The sequence below is a fragment of the Sabethes cyaneus genome, chromosome 1, assembly GCF_943734655.1.
Source record: "Sabethes cyaneus chromosome 1, idSabCyanKW18_F2, whole genome shotgun sequence".
NCBI classification, from domain to species: domain Eukaryota; kingdom Metazoa; phylum Arthropoda; class Insecta; order Diptera; family Culicidae; genus Sabethes; species Sabethes cyaneus.
Genome location: NC_071353.1, coordinates 32,069,454 through 32,091,308, shown reverse-complemented (window position 1 = coordinate 32,091,308; position 21,855 = coordinate 32,069,454). Strand labels below are relative to the sequence as shown.

The 21,855-nt window shown below is 39.7% G+C and overlaps 3 protein-coding genes and 4 non-coding genes across 7 annotated transcripts; 2 read left to right on the top strand and 5 right to left on the bottom strand.

The window, feature by feature from the left end:
- Positions 1-2,762: 2,762 nt before the first annotated feature.
- On the bottom strand, positions 2,763-2,835 carry Trnak-cuu (transfer RNA lysine (anticodon CUU)). Its single transcript has one exon. It is a non-coding gene; the product is annotated as a tRNA-Lys (tRNA).
- Positions 2,836-4,737: 1,902 nt separating this feature from the next.
- Trnai-aau (transfer RNA isoleucine (anticodon AAU)) lies at positions 4,738-4,811 on the top strand. Its single transcript has one exon. It is a non-coding gene; the product is annotated as a tRNA-Ile (tRNA).
- A 1,101-nt stretch (positions 4,812-5,912) lies between these two features.
- Positions 5,913-5,986, bottom strand: Trnai-aau (transfer RNA isoleucine (anticodon AAU)). Its single transcript has one exon. It is a non-coding gene; the product is annotated as a tRNA-Ile (tRNA).
- Positions 5,987-8,554: 2,568 nt separating this feature from the next.
- On the bottom strand, positions 8,555-10,079 carry LOC128734437 (gustatory and odorant receptor 22-like). The gene is made up of 2 exons (XM_053828641.1): positions 8,820-10,079; positions 8,555-8,762 (listed from the first exon to the last, which is right to left on the bottom strand). Exons 1-2 carry the CDS (start codon positions 10,059-10,061, stop codon positions 8,643-8,645), a joined length of 1,362 nt encoding a protein of 453 aa, XP_053684616.1. The 5' UTR covers positions 10,062-10,079; the 3' UTR covers positions 8,555-8,642.
- Positions 10,080-10,142: 63 nt separating this feature from the next.
- On the bottom strand, positions 10,143-12,242 carry LOC128734468 (putative hydroxypyruvate isomerase). Its single transcript, XM_053828691.1, has 4 exons — positions 11,866-12,242; positions 11,687-11,798; positions 10,615-10,790; positions 10,143-10,550 (listed from the first exon to the last, which is right to left on the bottom strand). Exons 1-4 carry the CDS (start codon positions 12,077-12,079, stop codon positions 10,243-10,245), a joined length of 810 nt encoding a protein of 269 aa, XP_053684666.1. The 5' UTR covers positions 12,080-12,242; the 3' UTR covers positions 10,143-10,242.
- Trnag-gcc (transfer RNA glycine (anticodon GCC)) lies at positions 11,278-11,348 on the bottom strand. The gene has a single exon. It is a non-coding gene; the product is annotated as a tRNA-Gly (tRNA).
- A 4,422-nt stretch (positions 12,243-16,664) lies between the features above and the next one.
- Positions 16,665-20,523, top strand: LOC128745541 (uncharacterized). The gene is made up of 7 exons (XM_053842616.1): positions 16,665-16,679; positions 16,794-16,909; positions 17,127-17,559; positions 17,621-18,003; positions 18,066-19,767; positions 19,829-19,926; positions 19,986-20,523. The coding sequence occupies exons 1-7, from the start codon at positions 16,665-16,667 to the stop codon at positions 20,521-20,523; spliced, it is 3,285 nt and encodes a 1,094-aa protein (XP_053698591.1).
- Positions 20,524-21,855: the final 1,332 nt, after the last annotated feature.

Here is a 21,855-nt window from a genome sequence, read left to right as displayed (position 1 = left end):
ATCTTCCACCGCCTCAAATGTTCTGCCGACAGCATCCACGTCGTCAGCAAAGCAGATAAATTGACTGGATTTGTTGAAAATCGTGCCCCGCATTTCGATCGCCGCTCGCCTTATAACACCTTCAAGCGCAATGTTGAATAGCAGGCAGGAAAGACCATCTCCTTGTCGAAGTCCCCTGCGAGATTCGAATGGGTCCGACAATCCACCCGAGATTCTCACACAGCACTGGATCCCATCCATCGTAGCCATGATAAGTCTAGTAAGCTTACCCGGAAAGCCGTTTTCGTCCAAAATTTTCCATAGCTCTTGTCGGTTTACGCTATCATATGCGGCTTTGAAATCGATGAACAGGTGGTGCGTGGGGACTCGGAATTCGCGGCACTTCTGGAGGATCTGCCGCAGGGTGAAGATTTGGTCTGTTGTAGACCGACCCTCCATGAAGCCGGCCTGGTAACTTCCCACAAATCTATTGGCTATTGGCGATAGTCGATGAAAGAGGACTTGGGACAGCACTTTGTAGGCGGCATTCAGGATAGTGATGGCTCGGTAGTTCTCACAATCCAGCTTATCACCTTTCTTGTAGATAGGGCAGATAACCCCGTCTTTCCTTCCCCGTGGTGTGTCTTTGGAAGAGTTTATTTAAAAAATATGGCGCAACTTTTTACACTATTAGAGTGACCGTAAATCTACCTATTAGGGTGTTACAAATTTTTGTTTTTTAAATGCGTCCAAAAAAGTACAGTGTCTCCTAAGCAACTTTGGTATACATAGTAACTATCAACCTCTTACTAGTTGCGAAGTGTAAGGATTTTTTTTAAATGCAGCGAAAATTGAAAAATTGAGATATCGAAAAGCGGCTACGTCACAATTTAGATAATTAATTTTTACTCGTCAAAAAAAAAATCAGTCAAAATGATCCTCTAGATACTGAAATACACGCACCGTCGATGAAAACATATGGTTTCGAGGAGAGCGCGTATAAACTATTGTACAGCACTGCACTTCCCTTCAAGCGATCCCACAATTTTATTGTAAATTCTCAACGAGACCACGTTCCGAAAAATACTTTGGGCTCAACATTTCTCAAGGTAAAAAACTCCTGAACATGCATAACAATCAAGTTTTTCGACTTTCCATTGAGGGTTCCCCCTTAAATATTAATCCTGCCCAAGAACTTTACACACTATTTTTTGATTGATTTCAAATATTATACAAATTAATCAGTATATTACATAGACATGCATATGTATTGATGCTAACTACGATGATGATAAAATAATGATAAAAGTTGAATTATGTTCCGACTTTAAAAAAACTTAAATGATAAATGATATAGTATATCACCTCATCAGGTGGATTAAATCGGGTTTTCACTATTTGTTCAAAAAATAGAAAAAATAGTCCTCTTGGTTTTTCTATCACTTTTGAGTATGACGAAGAGAAGCTTGAGTATGACGAAGAATAACTACTTGAAATTTTGAGCTGTGATTCAAACTATTTCCATTCTTTTTATAGTAGCTGGGTAGCTCTTGGACACGGCTCAAAGAATAGGTGCATAGATTATTGTAAATAATTGCTGTCTGTCCATGATAAACGAAAGAAATCTTGCTTATGACGAAGTGAATTTGCGTATGACGAACTCCCGCTGGAGCATGAAAAATTGTTCCACTCAGAAATGTAAGTTCCGAAATATTTTTTCAGCCTAAATGGGTATACCGTGAACGCAGGTAATTCCGATCAGCTCCTAATTCCGATCACTCAACTAAAGTTATCAATTTTTAAAAGATTGAAGCAAAAACCATAGTTGATCATGATGCTCATGATCAAAGCTTGCCCTTGAACTATGTATTTTAATTCAATTTTTTAAAAATCGATTACTTAGGTTGAGTGATCGGAATTAGGAACTGATCGGAATTACCTGCGTTCACGGTACATGTACAGGCAAGATGTTTATCTGGTGTAAAAAACTTGAGTACTTGTGGATTAATTCTTATAAAAACTCGCAATAAAGTGTGCATCGTGTTTACGTATGACGAAGAGGGTCCGTAGCCCTATTACGTGTATTTCGGCTTCTAATTGTAACCTTCTTCAGCTTGGATAGTTACGGACTACGAAGAGCACAGAATTCAACTAACACACTCGAAAGTTTTACTATACCCAACACGATTTCTCCGCGGTTCGTTAACCAGTAAAGCTAATTTTTATTATTTTGCAAGGACCAATATTATAATTAATTAAAAGTTGGCAAGTTACAGAAATCAGCTATTATTCTAAAGAAACCTAAAAAATTACAGTACACTGAAACAAGGAACATGATAAATGTTACCATATTAGAGGATAAAATTGAAAGGACGCACTAGTTAATTTTGATAGAAAAGATTTTTGTTTAGCTTAAGCATTGTTCTAGTCAAAATTCCTATACGTTACTTACGGCGGTATTCCGATGCATAACAAAAACTGATTCGTAATCAAAATTACTAGACATTACCTTCCATAAAATGTGGTAAAATCGCCCATAAAATGTGGTAAAAACATGTTGCTTGTAACTTTGTACCTACAAGAATCATAATAAATTTGAATAGCTTTTTCATGGTACTTTCAAAAAGTAAGGGTTTTCTGCAAAATGGTACGAGATACCATGGTCGTCCTCGTTTCAGTGTAGGTATACAGCAGCACCTACCACCTCAATCAGAGTACTAAAAAACAAATAGAATTTTACTGAAAAAAACGATAAAAAAGAACCACTTCGGCAAAAAGGATTCCGCCCAACGTGGGGCTCGAACCCACGACCCTGAGATTAAGAGTCTCATGCTCTACCGACTGAGCTAGCCGGGCAGATGTGTATCGAGTGCGTTTTGATTACTTATAAGCTGCGTCTTGGAACTCAACTAAAAGGAAAGAATGAAATGAAAAGATGATTGCAGCTATACCTACCTCCAATACTGTTTATCTCATTGGAACGATACCCTCACACTATCTTATTGGAATTGTACATTCATTCATGCCACCAAAGTAGTCGCCAAGAATAAAAAATCCTGAAATACTGCTATATGACATCCCAATCAGAAATGTATAATTAGCATGCATTCATTTTATCCTTTCAATAGGGTGACGGTAAATTTTGCCTGGTACGAATAACAACTGAACACAGGGGAAACAAGATTATTTTGTTTTTATACTCGCTGGTGAGCGTATGCTAGAGAACGCTGACTTACGAATGAACCCGATTCATCCAACTGCATTCCATCCGTGGTTTGTTTACTATATCTGATGTATTTTGTATTCTTTAGCGATATCATTTATGCAGAAATGATAAACGGTTTAATTTTTTTTTGTTAGGGTGACACCGGAAACTTTTTGCGGTCCTAGGCTTACGCCCGGTTCATCTCCCTTTATAGAATTTAAATGCATGTTAGATGACTTCAATTCTACTTCATTCGTACTCGTAATTGATACGCTCATCGTGGGAATTAGGAACGGTGCAAGAATAACCATCAAGCTCCTAGTCGAGCAGCAACAAAAATAGCTCTTCATATTGATATTATTTTCATAATGCACCGCCCTGCTAGCTATAAATACCTAAAGAAGTAAAGAACCAATAATAACTAATTGCGTATGTAATCATATACAGTGGTAACCCGATTTTGTCACTCCCCGATTTTGTCACTCCCCGATTTTGTCACCCCCGATTTTGTCACGTTTTTGACCCGATTTTGTCACCCCCGATTTTGTCACGTTTTTTACCCGATTTTGTCACGCTTTTGATTTATCGAAAGCTTAGTATGTCAAATGTGTTAAAACACTGTGAAAAGAATTGTGTTCAACAAGTTGATTATCGTGGAGTTTCCACAAAAGTTGTTTCTTATCTCCACAACTATAATAGCTAGAAGGTTACTTTCTTTGGCAAAGTTCTTTATAATAATCTTCTCAAAAGTTTTGTAGAACATTGTTTTGCTCTATCTCTTACTGCTTGAAAAATAAATATTCTGTCTTACTTTTAGGGGGGTTAATCAAAGAATCGTTCATACCATAAGAAAGAGCTTCTTACGCTGTGAAATTTCTCTGAACATAGTTAACCAGTATAATCAACCATTTTGGCGCAATTAAAAAACGCGTGTTTTCATACCTTTGGGAGTGCTGTGAAAAGGTGACAAATGTCCACAGAGAGGTAGAAGGAAAAGTCCTAAAAGTGATCAGAATGAAGTATATGTAGTTCGTTCTAAGTTATCTGCAAAAAAATAAAAAATTGAAAAAATACCCGATTTAGTCACTGCCCCGTTTTTGTCACCCCTAAATTCATCATGGGGGTGACAAAATCGGGTCATTACTGTATCCGTGTAGTTCGTTTTACGTTTGTGTCTCATCTCCAGCGTTGACGATCTACTTTTGTTATTGATGATAAAATTTTCTTATTCAGTAGGTAATTTAAGTTACTCTTTACAGTAAATTTGACTTCATTTTAGCATCAATGCCAGTTGAGATCAGTTGGAATAAAATGGTCATACCATTCGTATCAAACCATTTATAAAATGCTTCAATTTTGGTAAAATTTTCAAATACCTTTTGATTAACTTATTTAGCAAACAGGAGAGTTAACAATTGTTTAAAACAATCTGAATTGGGGGCAAAACGAGATGAAATATCTGGTAGCACTGAATAAACTAGCTGAAAGGAAAACGTTAGCAATGGTTAAGAAGTAAGAATTAAATAAAACATTTTTCAAACCGATCAATACATGGCTCCATAGCTCAGTTGGTTAGAGCGTCGTGCTAATAACGCGAAGGTCGTGAGTTCGATCCTCTCTGGAGCCAATCTTTTTTTTGACTTCGTAATTCCTAGTATTCAAGACACTTTTTTTAGCCCCTTTGAACAACAGGGGTTAGACAGAATGATCGGGACCGACAAAATTTTGACGAAATTCAAACGGCCATTACTTCTACAAAATAAGACATTTTTAGATGAAACCAATTGCATCCGACAGGGAAATTTTTCTAGTTTTTCTAAAACAATTCAAAATTTTCAGTAACCGGTGGACACCGAAGATATTTCCAGGAATTCTTTATTGTGGCTGTAATAGTATTAATAAGAATAAGAATAAGAATAAGAAACCTAATATTTCCATAAAAAATATTTGAGCTGGAAATACCCATATCAAATGACAAATAAGTTGGTATAACAAAGGTTCTTTTCTCCACTAGGTGGATTAAATGGGGTTTTATCCTTTATTTATGTCTTTATGTTTTTCCTCACCTATCTTTTACAAACTGAATAAAAAAACCCTCTCTTATTATTATTATTATTATTATTATACCACCCGGCTAGTCCGACAAACTTATAGCCGGATTACCGAATTTTGACTCGATAATTCGGCAGTCAAACCAATCTCAGTGTGGATTTGAAATGTGATTTTGTTTAGTCAGTTTCGAAATAAATAAGCACTAGCACATCAATCTATTGAGCATAGCGAAAATCAATTTGAAGTCATGGCAAAATCGAACGTAGTTAGAAGGAGCACAATTTACTATTTCCATTTAATTAGGAGTACCATTCTGACTCTAACAGAGACGTCGAACGAAAGTATAGTGTTCGATTGAAAGAAATTTAGTACAATACTTTTTAATGCGGAATTTTCAGATTAGCAAGATCCGGGCTATTGAGTCGTCGAATTGTTGGGTATCAGATTAGCGGGGGGATACTGCATTTCTCTTTTGTTAATTCCTACTACTAGTAAATACTTAGGTAGAATTTTAAATCACATCAGTTTTGCAAACAAAATACGATTGAAAAGAGAGGATACTAGAGACAAAAAATATTTGTCTTTGATTTTGTTACAATAATATCAATCCGCTAAATCTGGTTGGTTACTCAGCAACTAAACAGACACCGTGCATTAAGCGAGTAAAAAAAAGAGTTGGCTCCAGAGAGGATCGAACTCACGACCTTCGCGTTATTAGCACGACGCTCTAACCAACTGAGCTATGGAGCCGTAATGTTCTAGGGAGTTGTCCAATTTTCAAAACTATTTTTACTATTCCAATAAGATTGATTTCGCTAAATCTGCGCTACCAGGCGATCATAACTTCGAAGACATCGTTGATACACGCTTACATGGCTTCAGCTAGTTATACGAGCAAAAGGCGCATAACTATAAGTTATGAATTAAAAACTCTGCAATCGATAGGTAGCGTAGTTTTTGTTCATCATGATCTGTATAAAATTTTTCGCAGTGTTGGAGAACTCAAACACTATAATTTCACCCCAAAGAAAATTGTTGAATTTCTTTTTTCTTATCAATTTCTAATCTTTTAGTGATACAAATTTCGCGATAGGGCATTATTCCATTACACTCTAGTATCTTTTTACGCGAAGGATACATTCGCGTAAACAAAAAACCGCGTAAATTACGGCGTAAGTTAATAAATAAAAACATTAATTACGAAATTCGCGAAAAAATCGCGTAAATTTTAAAATTCGCGTAAAAAACCGCTTAAATTCAAAATTTCGCATGAAAACTACCTCGTAAATTTCAAAACTACGCGTAAATATTGACTGAAAGGGCACATTCGCGTATATTCCGAAATTCCTGCAAAAAACCGCATGAATCCTGAAATTCGTGTAAAAATAGTCGCATACAAAGTGACTTCAGTGTAAAATGTAAAAGTATGTAAAATTAAATCACAGAACTGTGGTATTTGTGATCCGAAACTGCATATTAAATTCATTCAAAGTGAACTTCAAAATAATTTCAATTTACAATAATGAGATTCCCAACAAACATTTTATTTGAACAGTAGATTGCTGAACTGATATACAGCCAATGTTCAGGAATAAAGCGCTTAATAAGCAATAATACAGCAGAAATGTTTGTTGGGTTACTGTGATACTCTAAGCGGTTCATAACAAAGTCTATTTAACATCATGATTCTAGAATTTCGGAATCATTTTAGTTGAACCAACTTTTATAGAGAAAAAATAAGCTGAACTCGCTTTTTACGCTGTTTGTTACGCTATTTGTTTATTTTGCGATTAATCGAAAACGGTGCAACATGTAGACTTGATTCGAATCACATTTTCCGTTTCGGACCGTAACCATCGTAACATAATCATAGCTATATATAAATTTTTCGAAAAAAAACTAGGCAACCGCCAAGCCAGCTAGCATCAGCAGTGCAGCACATGGCCTAGATGGCCTACTGAGCAGCGTTTTTCGACTGGGAGCTTGGCATCTCCTGTAACGTGGCTACTCACGGGTCGGATTACGGGCTGATTTGAGGTTGGGGTCCACTGTGCGCCGGGTAAGTTCATGTTGACGAGACGTCCGCACTAAGCTGACCGTCAATATGGGTGCAATGGGGGAGCCCGATGCATTCAGGTTGGCTAAAGAGAGATGAACCGGGCGAGGGGTGAAAATCAGCAGCTAAAAGTCTCCGCGGTACGCAGTAGTGGGATCGCGTCTCGGAGTGGACTTCCGGTGCCAGCCTGACCAATAGAGTCACACCGTAATCTTTTTTTGCTAAAAACTATTGCCTCTCCCAAAGGAAAACAAGCTTAAAGAAATATTCTACTTTGCACTATTTTTACTTGTTTATAACACTTTGTCGACACTTTTCATGGTAATATTTTTAATGTACACAAGTAGGTAATTCACAATAAAATCGGAAAACTAATATTAATGTTTAACCACCGATAAAGTTAAAGTACACTATTGATTTCGAGTTCCAAGTAGCTGAAGCGTATTGTAAACTGATGTAGGCATATTTGGATGTGACAAAATTAGTTGAGTATTAGTTTATTGAGATAAATATACGAGACAAAATACTCAATATACAGCTGTAAAAAGCACAAGGAGAGGGAGATCCCGCAATAAAAATTAAATGCTATTGAATAAATGAAGTGTTGTTTGTATTTAAACAAAAAGGTAATCATACATCCATATTTGGTAAAATTATTGGTGCTTAAAACCAATATTTTCGAATATCTAGCTCCGTCCATCTACTAGTAACAATTCCTTTCCCGAAATACTTGGGAAGATGCAGAGGATATCCTGGTCTTTAGTAGCAACAAGTATTGGATTAATATTCCTTACCATCCCACCAGGACCCGCTTTCGGACGTGGCCGGCGTCGGTATTGATCAGCATGCAGGGTTCTGATAAGGATGCACAATGAGGAATAGCATGCTGTCCCAAGTATGCTTTTTCATCGGTCCTGGTCAATAACGGATTAGCAGCACACGGGCGGTATCCGATGCTTATGCTTATGCTAATTATTGGTGCTTAAAACCAATTTCAGATGCCATAATAAAGTAATCAAGAGTTTAGGACGTTTTAAAAATGATTTTGCATGTGAAACCAGGAGTGCAAAATTCGCTTTTACACGGATTTACAGAAAACTTGGTACCTGTCCCTCGTATGAAAAGCAGCTCTGTAATCAGTGCAGTGTAATCATTTGATGAATTCTCGCTTATTGGTTTACCCATTTATTGATACTCTGAAATCTGTAATGTCTACTATCTAAACTGAACTTTATTATATTCTCAAAACAAAAATTGCCTTTCTCCAAAACATACTCATGAACTAATGATGGTAATATTGTTATACACTACTAGTTTCGTATTTTAAAGTATTAACCGTCGTACTATAAATCAGTTGGCCTCATGAAGATACTTGATGGTCTGGAGTAGCTCCGGTGGCATCTGTTGCGATATCAGTGACAGTTTGAACTGAAGCAAAACCACCAAGTAGATCGCAATCGTACCGATGCTCTGTAATGAACATATTTTATTGATTCGAACTATTCGAACGCCGCTACCAGCACTTACCGCCGTCAGCAGCTCGCGATTGACTGCTGCATAGCCCTTGAGGCTTACGATGGCCGGATTCATCTCGATCGCTTGGATGAACAGATCGATTTCCTTCTGTGTCGGTTGGTCAACCTTTAGTAGATTAATTCCCAGCAGAGTGTTCTGTACTCCTTGAGCGACCTGAAGAGTTGCGTTGTGTGAGCAATCACAGAAAATAAATAATAACGTCGAACAATAGAACGCATCGATGATCAAACCAATCTCTTTGAAGGAAAATCCAAACCCGTGATCGATTACTTCCGAAAAAGCACCGTAGATGGCGACCGTGATGTTAACGAACATGAAAAGACAGTAAGTAGAGTATGTACGCGCATAGACATTACCCAGCAATTGAAGCAATTCACTTAAATTCAACCAAAGAAATCGGTACTGGGAGATCGTTGCAGCGGTACATTCTACGGCAACATCTTTCCGAAAACGGTTAGACAGGCTCGACGATGCTACTCGAATTCCACGACAGTTAATGTACCACAGAGAACTGTTCATGTTAAGCATCGTTATTATATGATAGTAGGCCGACGTATGCCAAAGACTGAATCCGTCCAATAAAAAGCTCAACGATAGAAGAAATATAATGGCGCAGATCAAACAACCGACAGAGAAAATCACAATCAGTAACTTCAAATGTGGAAACTCCAGGTTTGTTCCAGTTACACGATAGTAGCGCACTTGAAACGTTCCCCACATGGTTTTGTACACAGCAACATGCTTTGCGACTCCCCATCCAACGAATGGAATCCAAAAATGGGGCACAAGAAATACGACAAACACAATTCCATAGATATACTCGTCGAACTTTTTCGTGTTCTGCAATATCTGAACCCGCTCGTAGCCCACAATCAACACAACGATAGTGCTGACGGCATAAAAGCAGTAAGCATACACCGAGGCCCAAGATTTCCAGTTGAACGTAATTCGTCCAGGAGAAGATCGCAAAATAGGCATAACAGCAAGCGCTCGAAATAACACTAACAGCAGCTTATGATCTCGATAGAATTGATCATGTATCTCGCAAGTGTCCCCGTCCGCTGAATTCAACTGAGCGCGAATTGCCCGTTCCTTTGCTCGTTGTATCAGCTCCGGATCCATGGTTCCATTCACCATCCGCAGATCCTTGTTGGCATCCCAGATATTCCCCATATCGTCACGGAGCAACGCGTAACCGAGGGCTTCGTCGAAGTCACTTTCCTTGATCACCATTTTTTTTCTTCTGAACTCTCAACACTGATTCAGTCGCTTCCATCTCTGCTGGTCATTTTATAGGAAATTGGACGTGTAAACTTTAATAATAACTTTTATTTGCTTTCATAAAAAATGCATACCTCTAACGAGCTAAAAGTTCAGTTGAAAGTCAATGCAACTGCATAGACCGTCGTCAGCTCTAGCTCCAGTAGCCAAAGTCACGGATCCAGCCGAGTCCTTGCACTGTGCCGGCCTTGGGTTTATACTCGCACCCGACCCAGTCGTTGTAGCCGTTGCTTTCTAGTGCATGCAGTAAATATCGATAATTTAGTTCGCCATCGGTGTCCGGTTCATTACGGTTAGGAACCTGAGCCAGCTGTACGTGGCCAATGTACGGTCCGTACTGTTTAATGGCATTGCTAATGTCGCCCCGGATGTGTTGAGCATGAAAAATATCCAGCATCAGCTTCAGGTTGGGACTATTTACCTCACGCAGGACGCCAATCGCTGTCAGAAGGGGCAGTATGGTGAAATAGAACTATGTTATAGCAAGTGTTTTTTCCGGTGGTACCTTTTTCGTAGCATGCCAGATAATATCCCGGGACGGCGTACTTGTTAATCGGTTCAATCACTCCGAGAATGTTTGCTTTTTCCAAAATTGCTGCCGCGGTTTTTAGGTTACTCAGATAGGCAGCATCGTGCTCTGGTGTGATCGGTACCGATAGCTTCCCTGCCATTATGTGGATTCTGTAAAAATGTATCGTGTATAATTGACAGTACTAGAATTTTCTTAAACAATTTAATATTTTTTTGCTTTAAAACTCTAATTTAAAGTTATTATGTTGAGCGTCTTAGCAGAATCTCAAATACCAGTCAAGTTAGGAAGGTTTTCCGTTTTCTTCTACTAAAAATTTTTAGTACGAAAAATTTAGAATTTTTAGTAGAAGAAAACGGAAAACCTTCCTAATTTGACTCGTATTTAAAACTCTGCTTATTTAAAATTTTATACAAGATGATAATGAACGTTACTTTACACTCAAAGCCTTAATAGTTTCACTACTACTTAAATTATTCAACTTTGGATAGGTATGAAATTCAGCAAATTACTGTTTCCCATTATTATTCATTGACGTATATTTTAATAAAACTTAAAACCAATAAAACATAGTCGGAAAATAAATCAGATAAAAAATAAATAACAATTCTAGCTTAACGCAAATGAAAAAGAAATCGATGCATCGGCCGGGAATCGAACCCGGGCCGCCCGCGTGGCAGGCGAGCATTCTACCACTGAACCACCGATGCTTGTTGGAGTTCTATATTCTAAATATATATAATAAATAGTCCAAATATATCTTCTACTAGAACATTCATTATTATACGTTCAACTCTTTCTCTCTACAATTCCACTCGCGATTATGCAAAGAGAACTAAAGGTAAATCTCACAATACGTATCTAAATACTTCAAATCACACACAATCCCAGACATTCATATAAGAAACATCTAAAACATTTTTATGCATGAACTGGCATTATTGGTGAAATAAAATCCCCGTAGCTATGACAGGGAAACAGTTCTACAAGTGGCTCTTTCCTTGATGATTTTTAAACAAACATTAACCACAACCTCTAGTAAACTTACTTTTTGCACTTGATGGCCTTGGCACACTCGACTGTCTGTTCTAAGTTTTTCCGAAAATTGCCCGACTGATCCGGGAAGGCGGCACAGCCAAACTGACCGTCGGGAACGTTACCTGAAAATCAATAAATTACCGTTTACCATGAATATTGGGACATACCTATCTAACACCCCAGACTTACCCGTGGAAATGTTCATCAGGATTTGCGCCAGCCCGGTTTCGCTGCAAACACTGGCCAGCTCGGCAGCACTCACATGCTCCGGTGGAAAGGCTCCCTCCACGGCATCAAAGCCGGCCTGCTTCGCCAATCGGTACCGTTCCAGGAAATCATCACTTTCGGTGAACATGAAGTTCAAATTGGCACAAAATTTGACGGGCATCGCGGTTCGCAGCATCAAAAATGATCCGAATGCCGAAAATTTGATGGACAGCGGGTTATCGGGAGCTTTCCGTGTAGTCTGTCAGCGAAGCTACCGAGGCGTGAAATGCGAACTAACCACTTGTGAATAGCTGATAAGACGTCTGATGGCTGATTGTATTGTTTTGTTTGAGATGTTCAGCTGAAGTGCTCCACTGTAGTGATAATAACAACTTTCCCGTTCAAACACTGGTTGCAGTATTATTTGTTATTTGCAAATAAAAAAGTTAAAGAGCAGGAATAGTTTTATGCAATACGAATGTGAGTATAGACGAATCGTATATGTGTCCGTACTTTTTATTACACCTTTGCCAACGACAGCGGTTGTTCATTCATGGTTCCCATTGAGTGTGTTCGTTACATTCGCGGGTCTATTTTTAGAAAATATATGATATATGTATTGAGAAACGGTTTTATTTGTTATGCTAGGCAACCGCTTACCAGCAAGCATATCAGCATCGAAGCGAATCACTTATATATGACCTGCTGAACAGCGCTCTTCGACTGGGAGCTTGGCATCTCCTGTAACGTGGCTACTCACGGGTCGGATTACGGGCTGATTTGAGGTTGGGGTCCACTGTGCGCCGGGTAAGTCCATGTTGACGGGACGTCCGCACTAAGCTGACCGTCAATATGGGTGCAATGGGGGAGCCCGATGCATTCAGGTTGGCTAAAGAGAGATGAACCGGGCGAGGGGTGAAAACCAGCAGCTAAAAGTCTCCGCGGTAAGCAGTAGTGGGATCGCGTCCCGGAGTGGACTTCCGGTGCCAGCCTGACCAATAAAGTCACACCGTAATCTTTTTGCTAAAAATTACAGTTAAACTACAAGTAAAACTTTTCATCATCATCTTCGAGATATTATATTCTATACTATTATTTTTTACCCTACAGCTATTATAGCAAGCCTTCAAGAAATGAAATGTTTATCGACAAAAAAACTATGACTTAGGGACATCAGGACATCATTTTAATCAGTCTATTTAAATTTGTAGTTCCATTAAGAGTCAGACCACCAAATCATACATCCTTTGGTGATTGGCGGTAATATATTGCATTTTGAAGAGTTTTGCGCGACTTGTTTAGCACTATCAGATAACCTTTTAGAAAATAGACAACCAGTTACAAACTTGTTCGAAACATAAAATCTCGACCAACATTTCAAAAGGTCCAAAAGGTCTCCTCTCTTACACTTATTACGGCGGCATAAAGACATTTCAACCCAACAGCCAATAACGCTAACAACGGATTCAGTCGAAATAAACGCATTAAAGGGCATTTCTGGCTTTAGTTTTCAGAAGGTCGCATAATGCATGCAAAAGGGTTGATTATGCGACCTTTTGAAAACTAAATCCAGATTTATGCGTAAGAGAGGAGACGTAAAGAGAATCTCTCATTTGCATATTCGAACTTTTGAAATGTTTCGGTTTATCAGAAAATAATAAAATTAATTAATTAAATCTGCGTTGTCATTTACAACACTGATCCACTTTCGTCAATTTCTTCGAAAATAGTTGAAAGCACCATTTATTATGGCAGATTGACTTGAACTATAATTGTTTCTACAACCAACATGTGGAAGGCCAGTTAAAAAACATGCTCGCTACAACTACACAAAAATAACCTCCGTTTCAGTAAACCGGACAAACTCTTGGATCAATTATTTGCTTGCAATCGAGTCAATGCTACGTCAAACTACGTGCTACGTTCTCCCCGGCCCAGTCCCTTAAAAAAATATTTTATAGTAAATGTCTATTACTACATCTACTGAACTCCTAAATTCAGAACCTTAAATCCGGAAAGTCCACAGCACATGACTCTTCGTTAAGAATCGTTGCAGTTTATAGCATCGAACTGCGGTTCAGTGAGGTTTTGCCATTGTTACTGGTCTTTCTAGAATATCAGGGTAACATGGTGATTAAGGCCTGGGAATCTCATTCTCCAAGTTCCTTGGTCCATGCGCGAAAGCACAAGTAAACCGCTTGTACGAGCAGTTGTAGAATGTATACCTGCTGGCTTCTCGGCTACGCTATGACAATCCGAAAGGCGTTTCGGGCGTGATAATAGCCCCTATTCTGCATTTCGAACGAATCTTCATTTCGTTCGACTTGTTTCGAACGAGATGTTTTGTCCATTTGATTTTGCTGGCGGAAATTTCGTTCGAAAAAACTTTCCTTCGAAATATAGAATAGCGGTGAATACTCGAGGGGAATGGAACAACCAGGTTGTGTAGGCTGACTGACTATCACTAGAGTGCTTACTGACTGACGGGCCTCCTTCGTAGTGAGCCCAGCAGAATTTTCATCTCTCTCTTCTTAGACCTTGTCAGGTTCTTCTTCCACTTTACCGGACCTTCTATTTCAAGTTACGGCCGTATAATTTCAATGCCGTCGCTTTCGGCCGACTTGCTATGATCCTGGATATCGAGGATGAAAGTGAAGCGAGACCCAATGTCATCGTTTGATTCGCTGTTCAGCTGATGTTCATGTTTTCAGTTGGTCATCCATATTTTGGTCCCATTATACTCAGAAAAAAAATCTGTTACATCTGAGCTTATTAACCGAACAAGCACAAAGTACTTTGGAGGATACCATGGTACCCCACAGGCTTCATTACTTACTTCTAGTTAGGTACTGGAAGATGTCCGCTGAACCGACTGAACGAAGTGTTGAAATCAGAGATCTCCACTGCCAACGGTTACCCGCCATGGATTTCATCTGTCGCCAGGACAGGTTCTCGTCAACAGCCCGGCTGTCACTAGCTAAGCTACGTCGTAGTGAGCCACTGGGTCTGCCTCTTCTTCGTTGTCCTTGCAGGTTCCAGTCGAGTGCTTCTCTGTAGATCTCGTTCGCTCCTCTCCTCAAAGTGTGTCCGATCCACTTCGACCTACGCTCTCGCTCTGTTGCTCCCTAAAGTAGGAGTACATACAAAGTTTTATGTAGTAAAAGTGTATACTAAAATGGATTTTTCGCAAAGAAGAACGTCAAGTAAATCGTGTACTGTCATTTCGTGAAAAAAAACTGATTATGCCCATACTTTTAAGTGAATGTGAGCGGTGAAAATAATTGGAATGTTCGTCTTCGCGGTGAAGCTACCCAAGTCGATCTGAATGCCCCCCTTCGGGGTTTTCTAAACCACGCGCTTCAGCTGGCAGTAGAAACTCTCTTTCTCCTGCGGGTAGGTAGCATCTATTGGCGCATAGCACTGGATTGCAGTAAGGTTTCTAACCCGTGTTCTAAATCTGGCCACGACTATTCTTTCGTTTCTGTGTTCCCACTTCATCAGGGCCGCATACGCCCCTGGACTCAGTAGGAATCCAAGTCCTCTTTCTCGAGTAGTATTTTCACCTCGTATGCCAGAGTAAAGCAAGACTTGCCCCGACGACCTCTTGTGTTCGCCAGTGTCCGGCCAACAAACCTCGCTCAGCCCCAGGATTTCAAACCTCAGGCGACTAGTTTCCCTTGTAAGTTGAACAAGCTTACCCTGCTAGACAAGAGTCAGTATGCATTCCATGTTCCGATTCGTGTCCGTGTTTTCATGTAAAAGGTTGTTGCTAATAATCCATCAGATCGATTTCTTCTTTCATTTTCTGTAACTTTCGGGTTATTAACCTATGGTCTCTATTCCGCTGATGGGGCTGCCAGCTTAGAGCGGGCATGTGTCCGTGTTCCCCCTTCGCTTTCTGCGTACAACAACCAAGGTTGCATAACCTAGCCTGCACCACGTGAATGTAGGGATAGGAGTTAGTGGACAGGGATAGTTTTTTGGACATGTTCACTCTTTGCCAGCCACAGGCTTCGTTAGCGATTGGGTATTTGCTATACCAACCATTCCCCCAACAACACCTTAGCTTAGAGGATTACACATTCGAGTCTTTACGTAATAGCCATGGATAACAACTATTATAACCATCTTCCTTTTAGGGACTGTGGAGCCTATGTGTGGTCCTCAATAGTTTTAATTTCAGGGCAGCCTAAATCGATGTATTACAAATGCTCGCCTCGCCTACGCTTGAAGTGGACCATGCAAATGTCCAATTTTGCGTCACATTTTTGAGCATTTGATATCCTTAAAATAACCCGTACGCCGTACAGTATTGTCTTCCAAAGTTTCAATTGTTGCTGGTTTATTTGTATGAACAAGAGACTTGAGGTAACCTCATGAAGAGTTAGTAGTCTAAAAGAGTAAAATCAGAGGCGATCACTTTATAATTACTTTATCCAATTAATTATATCAATTTCGTTCTCTGTCAAATAAAGAAATCAAAGTTTACATCTATTTGGAACAAAAACCAAATCTAATGATTCGTAAAATTGTAAAACTGCCATACATACATATTTGATTCCGTTCAATTAAAGAGGGTTAAAAGTAAGTATAGTCCTTCAACAGGTGGCACGATACTGTTAGTATGTACACTGATATTTACTGAGTGAAAGTCCACCAGAGCGACGACTTACAAGGCAGTCCTTTTTCAGACATTGCTCCATACGAATGCTAATGTCGTTTGGTTCGGCTTGATGACTAGAAAATCAATATTCGTTCACAATCCGGACGCAAACTAAGAAATGTATAAACTTTCTGTAAGTTTCATCGTTACTATTATATTTTTTCTGGTCGAAGTCCCAAAGACAATTTGCGTAAGTTGTGTACAATTTTCGGTGCAAGTAGAAAATTAACTCTTTAAGTCTTAGCAGAAGGAGCCAACTTTTCGTATTCTAGCGCCCAAATATATTTGCGGAAGTCCTCCACCAGAAGCCATAGCTAACACTACAATTTATTCAGTCCCGAGTAATCATCAAATAACAATCGGGTAATCTACATTACTGCCAAAATAATGTGTTACTAACCTCTCACACCCAACAATATTTGTTGAACTCTATTGCACACAACATGAATAAGCTATCGATTTTTGACTTTTATTATTTATTCACGTTTGGTCAACGATTTAATTGCACGCATACACCTCACCACTAGTGTGCTTCTAGTTAGTCAACTGACACATTGCGTTTTTCTCATTCCCCGCATAGCCTCCAAACGAGAAGTGGTCAACGGTTGCGCTACCATGTGACGATATATTTCACTCTACTGAACGGTTTCATCAGTCAACGACACACCTTACACTTGTGGCGCAGTGTTCGTCAGCTCGAACGGCAACTCAACAAAAACCATGAGCAAATTTCCGTCACTAATCAAATAGTTATCCCTAATAAGGACCTAGTACCCAGGACAAACTACACGTTTAGCATTACCGGCGTGGATGAAGCTGATGTAGTCAGTCAGGCTCAAAATTTCACCATCACCTATCGAGGCAAGAATACAGGAACCTCCGTTGTACAAGACAGATCATCTGCCAGCAATGACGTATCGTTAATATTGCTTGGTTCAGAGGTAGCTTATCCCGACTTACCGTACCTAGTGACGGCGAAAATAATTTTCTGTGAGGCTCGAAATGATTACAAGGTGAGGCTTCAAACCACATTTCTGACTTCGTTTGACTAAAATCAGCTATGTTTCGTTCCAGTTGAATTGGACTATTTCGGAATCTAACAATGCTATACAAAGAACGTTGAGTCAGTCTAACGAGCTGGAAATCCCCGCGGGTGTGTTTCTACCGAATGCCGATGTTAAAATAACAGCTATCGTTTTAAATTCAACGGATGGCACTTTAATAGCCAAAGCCGAAATGAAGGTTACCATTTTGAATCGGGCCCGTCGGGTGGTTCTGTATCCTACGAAATCTACCGCCGGTTTCTCACAGTCTACGCTGATTGATGCAGTCTCCAATGCGGACGAAGAAACTTACATTGTTTGGAGTTGTGAAGACGCAACGGGAGACACAAGTTGTTCCGACGATTTGATTGTCAAAGCCAATTCGGTATCCATTTCATTTTTAAAGGAGCCAAGGTAAGACCAAAACTGTTACGTCAAAAGCACTATTATTGATCTTCTTTTAACTTGTTATTCAGTTATGAAATAACCGCATCAGTTGGAAACATTAGCACTACATCGAATATTGAAGTCAGTACCAAGTCCACTATCAGTGTGGTGCTTCAGAAACTACCGCCAATGTTTCTCATTCCAGGACGACAATATGAATTTGTTGCAGACGTTAGTGGTCTTGTTCCAAAGTGTATTTGTAACTGGACCGTAGTAAATGAAACTGGCTACGCAACATTTCCTTCTGCGGTTGTAGAAACGTTGGGCGGAATATTTATTAACGACGTCGACGAAAACTTTCTCTCTGAGCTTGTAGACTATGGAAATGATACAGTAGAGCGAGAAGTCAAGCTAACAATTCCAGCAATGTCCTTATTGTCAAATCAGACCCTTCTGGAATCAGATGTTTCATATAAACTCAGATTAGAGACCAGCTGCCCGGAGCCGATAAATGACAACTTTAATGCTAGCACTAAGCGAGATACAGTGAACACTTACTGGGATATGATATTAGAAACTAACGGACCACCCGAAGGCATGCCGTTGGAAATTACCCCATTAGAATTAGAAAATGGAATTGCTCTGGAAACCTTGTTCACCTGGTCAGTGGAGGTCGCTAAAGACACGGAAACGGATTACCCACTGATGTATTCCTACTGGTATGAAACAGCTGGAAATTCTATCAAAATTGCTAGTTATTACGAAGTAATGTCAGCGGAAACTCAGCTACCTTTCTCTCACGAAAAAATATCCACCTACTATGTGGTTTGCGATTCTAGGGCAGCATGTACCCGGGTTAGTGGTCCCTCAGTAACAGTACAATTCAACTCAGTTTTGGACCTACATAAGCTGCAGTTTATGGTAGATTCCATACAGAGTAACTTTAATCGAATCAACCTCCGCGAAGCTTGCAAAATAGCATTTGAAACGCTACTAACATTAAAAAATCAAAACTCTGAATCATTTGACATTGTCTACCAAAACATTATAACTATAATTGAAAACGAAATTCCCAAAATCCAAACAGCCTTTCTAGACCAATCACCGCCATTAACCGAGGAAAGTATTTTGCAACTTGCGCAACAAGTAAAAGTTCTTCTAGATTTCGAACGCGGAAGTAACGATCATATCCTCGGTCAGCTGCTAGAGTTGATTGATCACGTGGAAGAAAAGACAGTGCGTAAAGCCAGATCTCCAAGTCCTAAACCAATCACCAACACGGTAGATACTTCGAGTACCAAGATTGAGCTATACGAAAGTTTGATCAACTCTCCAAATGGAACTGCGCTATCTAAGAACACAGCAAAGGCTCAACTGCTAAGCTATATTCCAGAAGTTGCCCAACGGCTCTGCGGCAACCAGCAGGTTGGCTATTCGGATGACTGGTTTACCCTGGAAACGATGAGATTAAAACCTGCCACCAAGAATTCTCTACGAGGCTCCATTCGGATACCATCTGATGTTAAACTTCCTCAACGAGCAACGATCAGTGTTACGGAATTTCCTTCCTTTGACGTACCAGGCGAGAGCGTGTCCTATTTGTGCTTGGGTACCGTTGCCTTTCACAGGGATTTATTATCTGACGTAGACCCCGCCCCGGAGCAGACACAGTTTCATTTATTTCTAACTGCCGTCGATAAGAATGAGTTGGGCGTGCTGGCCGAATGGACTAAGGGACTATATCTCTGGAATCTTACAATTATGGCCACGGATACGACAAAGCGCTATAAGGTAAGTAGCATAGAACAGATTTTGAAATTTCACGCGGAATTTTGAATTCAGAGCTTTCTAGTGTCAGCTTTGGTTTGAAAACTGGACTGATAAATTTTGCGAAAGTTCGCTCAACCAAAATTTCCTCGTCTGTAATTGTACACGGGTCAGTTATTTGCGGTAAACAAACATACTATTTCAGTTTTTTGGTGTTTTTGCTAACTTTGATATTTAAACAGGGTAATTTTAGAACCCGGAAGCATTTCAATCAATGTTATTGCCTCTACCACACCAACTACAACAGTTGGTTTTACTGAAATCACCACTGACACAGATATGCTAACATTTGCCCCACTATCAACGCTTCCGGCAGAGGAGGAAACCTTACCCAGAACTACTGTATCAACTACTGGGACTAATCAAACATCTGAACTTGCAATGCCGCCGAGTCAGCCAGCAGTGTTCGCTACGAATTCGACTGTAGATGAGAGCACCTATCTGGAACCGAACAAAACCGGACACAGTTTTCTTAAATCCGCAGCCGGTCCACTAGGATATACGATTGTAGGCGCCCTCGCACTCTGTGCGCTATTGACGCTAGCGGCAATGATCCTGTACAAGCGTCGCCGTCGGACGACCACTCTGGCGGAGGAACTGCAAGGAATGGCGGTCCGAATGCGCAGCCAATCCCTACCGGTCCGATATGCTCGCTTTCAGGACGAACACAATATGAGTGGTGATAACGTTTCTACCATATCCGATACGATCACAATTTGAGTGAACTCTTAACTTGTTGCATGTTAAGTGAAGTTTGAAATTTTCTTTACCACTAAAGTACCCAACGAACTCATTAAGCTTGGAGTAAGTAGTAGAAGTAAGCTGATTTTTTACGCAAATCTGAATGTGTTTGGAAAACTATGATTTTTTACTATTTTCTTGAGGTAACAAAAAAGATGAAATATACTCTATTCCATTACAAAAAGTATTCAAATAGTTTAGACATTTTCCGAAGAAAAGACTGCTACGTACGCCATGTTCCTGCCAAAAAAAAAAACAAATGAAACCAAAGCATTGGGCTGAAACATCTTTCAAAGACTTGACCCTTCTTTATCGATAGACTTTGCAACCGGCTGTTAGAGAGTACAGGACAATCACGGGGCTGGTGCAACGATCCTTCTGACTCTGTCTAGCAGTACCGCCCAGCCGAGATTCGAATATATGACGACTGGCTTCTGAGATCATCATCGTACTTCGAAGCTAACCAGGCCAGAAACAAATGTGTTTGTTGATAAATTCGTGCGCAGATTCATGGTTTGATAGGTCATGTGCCAATTGTATGTAAGTATATATGTATATGTATATGTATATGTATATGTATATGTATATGTATATGTATGTATGCAAGTAGAATTACTGCAGAATCGAATTTATCTACCTAGCAACTTTCATGTCAATGCTGTTCGTGAAGGACCAAAAGGGGTTCTGTGGATCTATAAGCAATGTCGCTTATATGATTCCACGGGAATATCAGACACTCCTTCCAGCATAACTTCCGGTTTCTAGATACATAACTTTGCCGTGCAAACTTATTTTGGGTGATGATTTGTGTGCTAGAAAGGCGCGTCAAAATCCTCTCCGACCTCATATGACTTGGGCTGGTTACCACATCCCTCATCCAGTCTTCGATTCATTCGATACCCTTATGCTCCTTCCCCTTTACGATAATGATGGTATATGGCAATGTAATAAAATATGTGTTATATGAATATACATTATATGAAGATATATAGACAAAAACAGAACAATCTCACCAGCAGTCCTTCGAGTGGAATAGAGTTGCATCATTTGAGTTTACATGAGTGCTTCCATTATTAACTTAATTTTTTCTTCTGGTATCCATGAGCATTATTTAAACTTTCTTCGGCCCGAGTTTTCACTGTACAGTAAGAGGTGCTTGCTTCATGAGCTAAAACGAAACAAATCATTAAAATAACTTATGTTAAGCTTACCTACTAACAAGGTCGTGTGGCTCAGCCGTCATCCAAACCCGCAGTTTTGAGATCAGACAGCCGGGAACCACCCATCATTGCACCTCCTAGCTTGGCTACT

What these genes read in the sequence shown, in the direction of transcription:
- LOC128734437 (XM_053828641.1), bottom strand. Translation starts at nt 10,061, where the DNA reads ATGGTGATCAAGGAAAGTGACTTCGACGAAGCCCTCGGTTACGCGTTG. An exon ending in ATCGCGAGCTGCTGACGGCG is followed by an intron (nt 8,763 to 8,819) that starts GTAAGTGCTGGT and finishes TGTTCATTACAG; the next exon opens with AGCATCGGTACGATTGCGAT.
- LOC128734468 (XM_053828691.1), bottom strand. Translation starts at nt 12,079, where the DNA reads ATGCTGCGAACCGCGATGCCCGTCAAATTTTGTGCCAATTTGAACTTC. An exon ending in AAGGCCATCAAGTGCAAAAA is followed by an intron (nt 10,791 to 11,686) that starts GTAAGTTTACTA and finishes ACATTTTTACAG; the next exon opens with AATCCACATAATGGCAGGGA. An exon ending in TCTGGCATGCTACGAAAAAG is followed by an intron (nt 10,551 to 10,614) that starts GTACCACCGGAA and finishes CCCTTCTGACAG; the next exon opens with CGATTGGCGTCCTGCGTGAG.
- LOC128745541 (XM_053842616.1), top strand. An exon ending in AATCATCAAATAACAATCGG is followed by an intron (nt 16,910 to 17,126) that starts GTAATCTACATT and finishes TTCCCCGCATAG; the next exon opens with CCTCCAAACGAGAAGTGGTC. An exon ending in ACACGGGTCAGTTATTTGCG is followed by an intron (nt 19,927 to 19,985) that starts GTAAACAAACAT and finishes ATATTTAAACAG; the next exon opens with GGTAATTTTAGAACCCGGAA.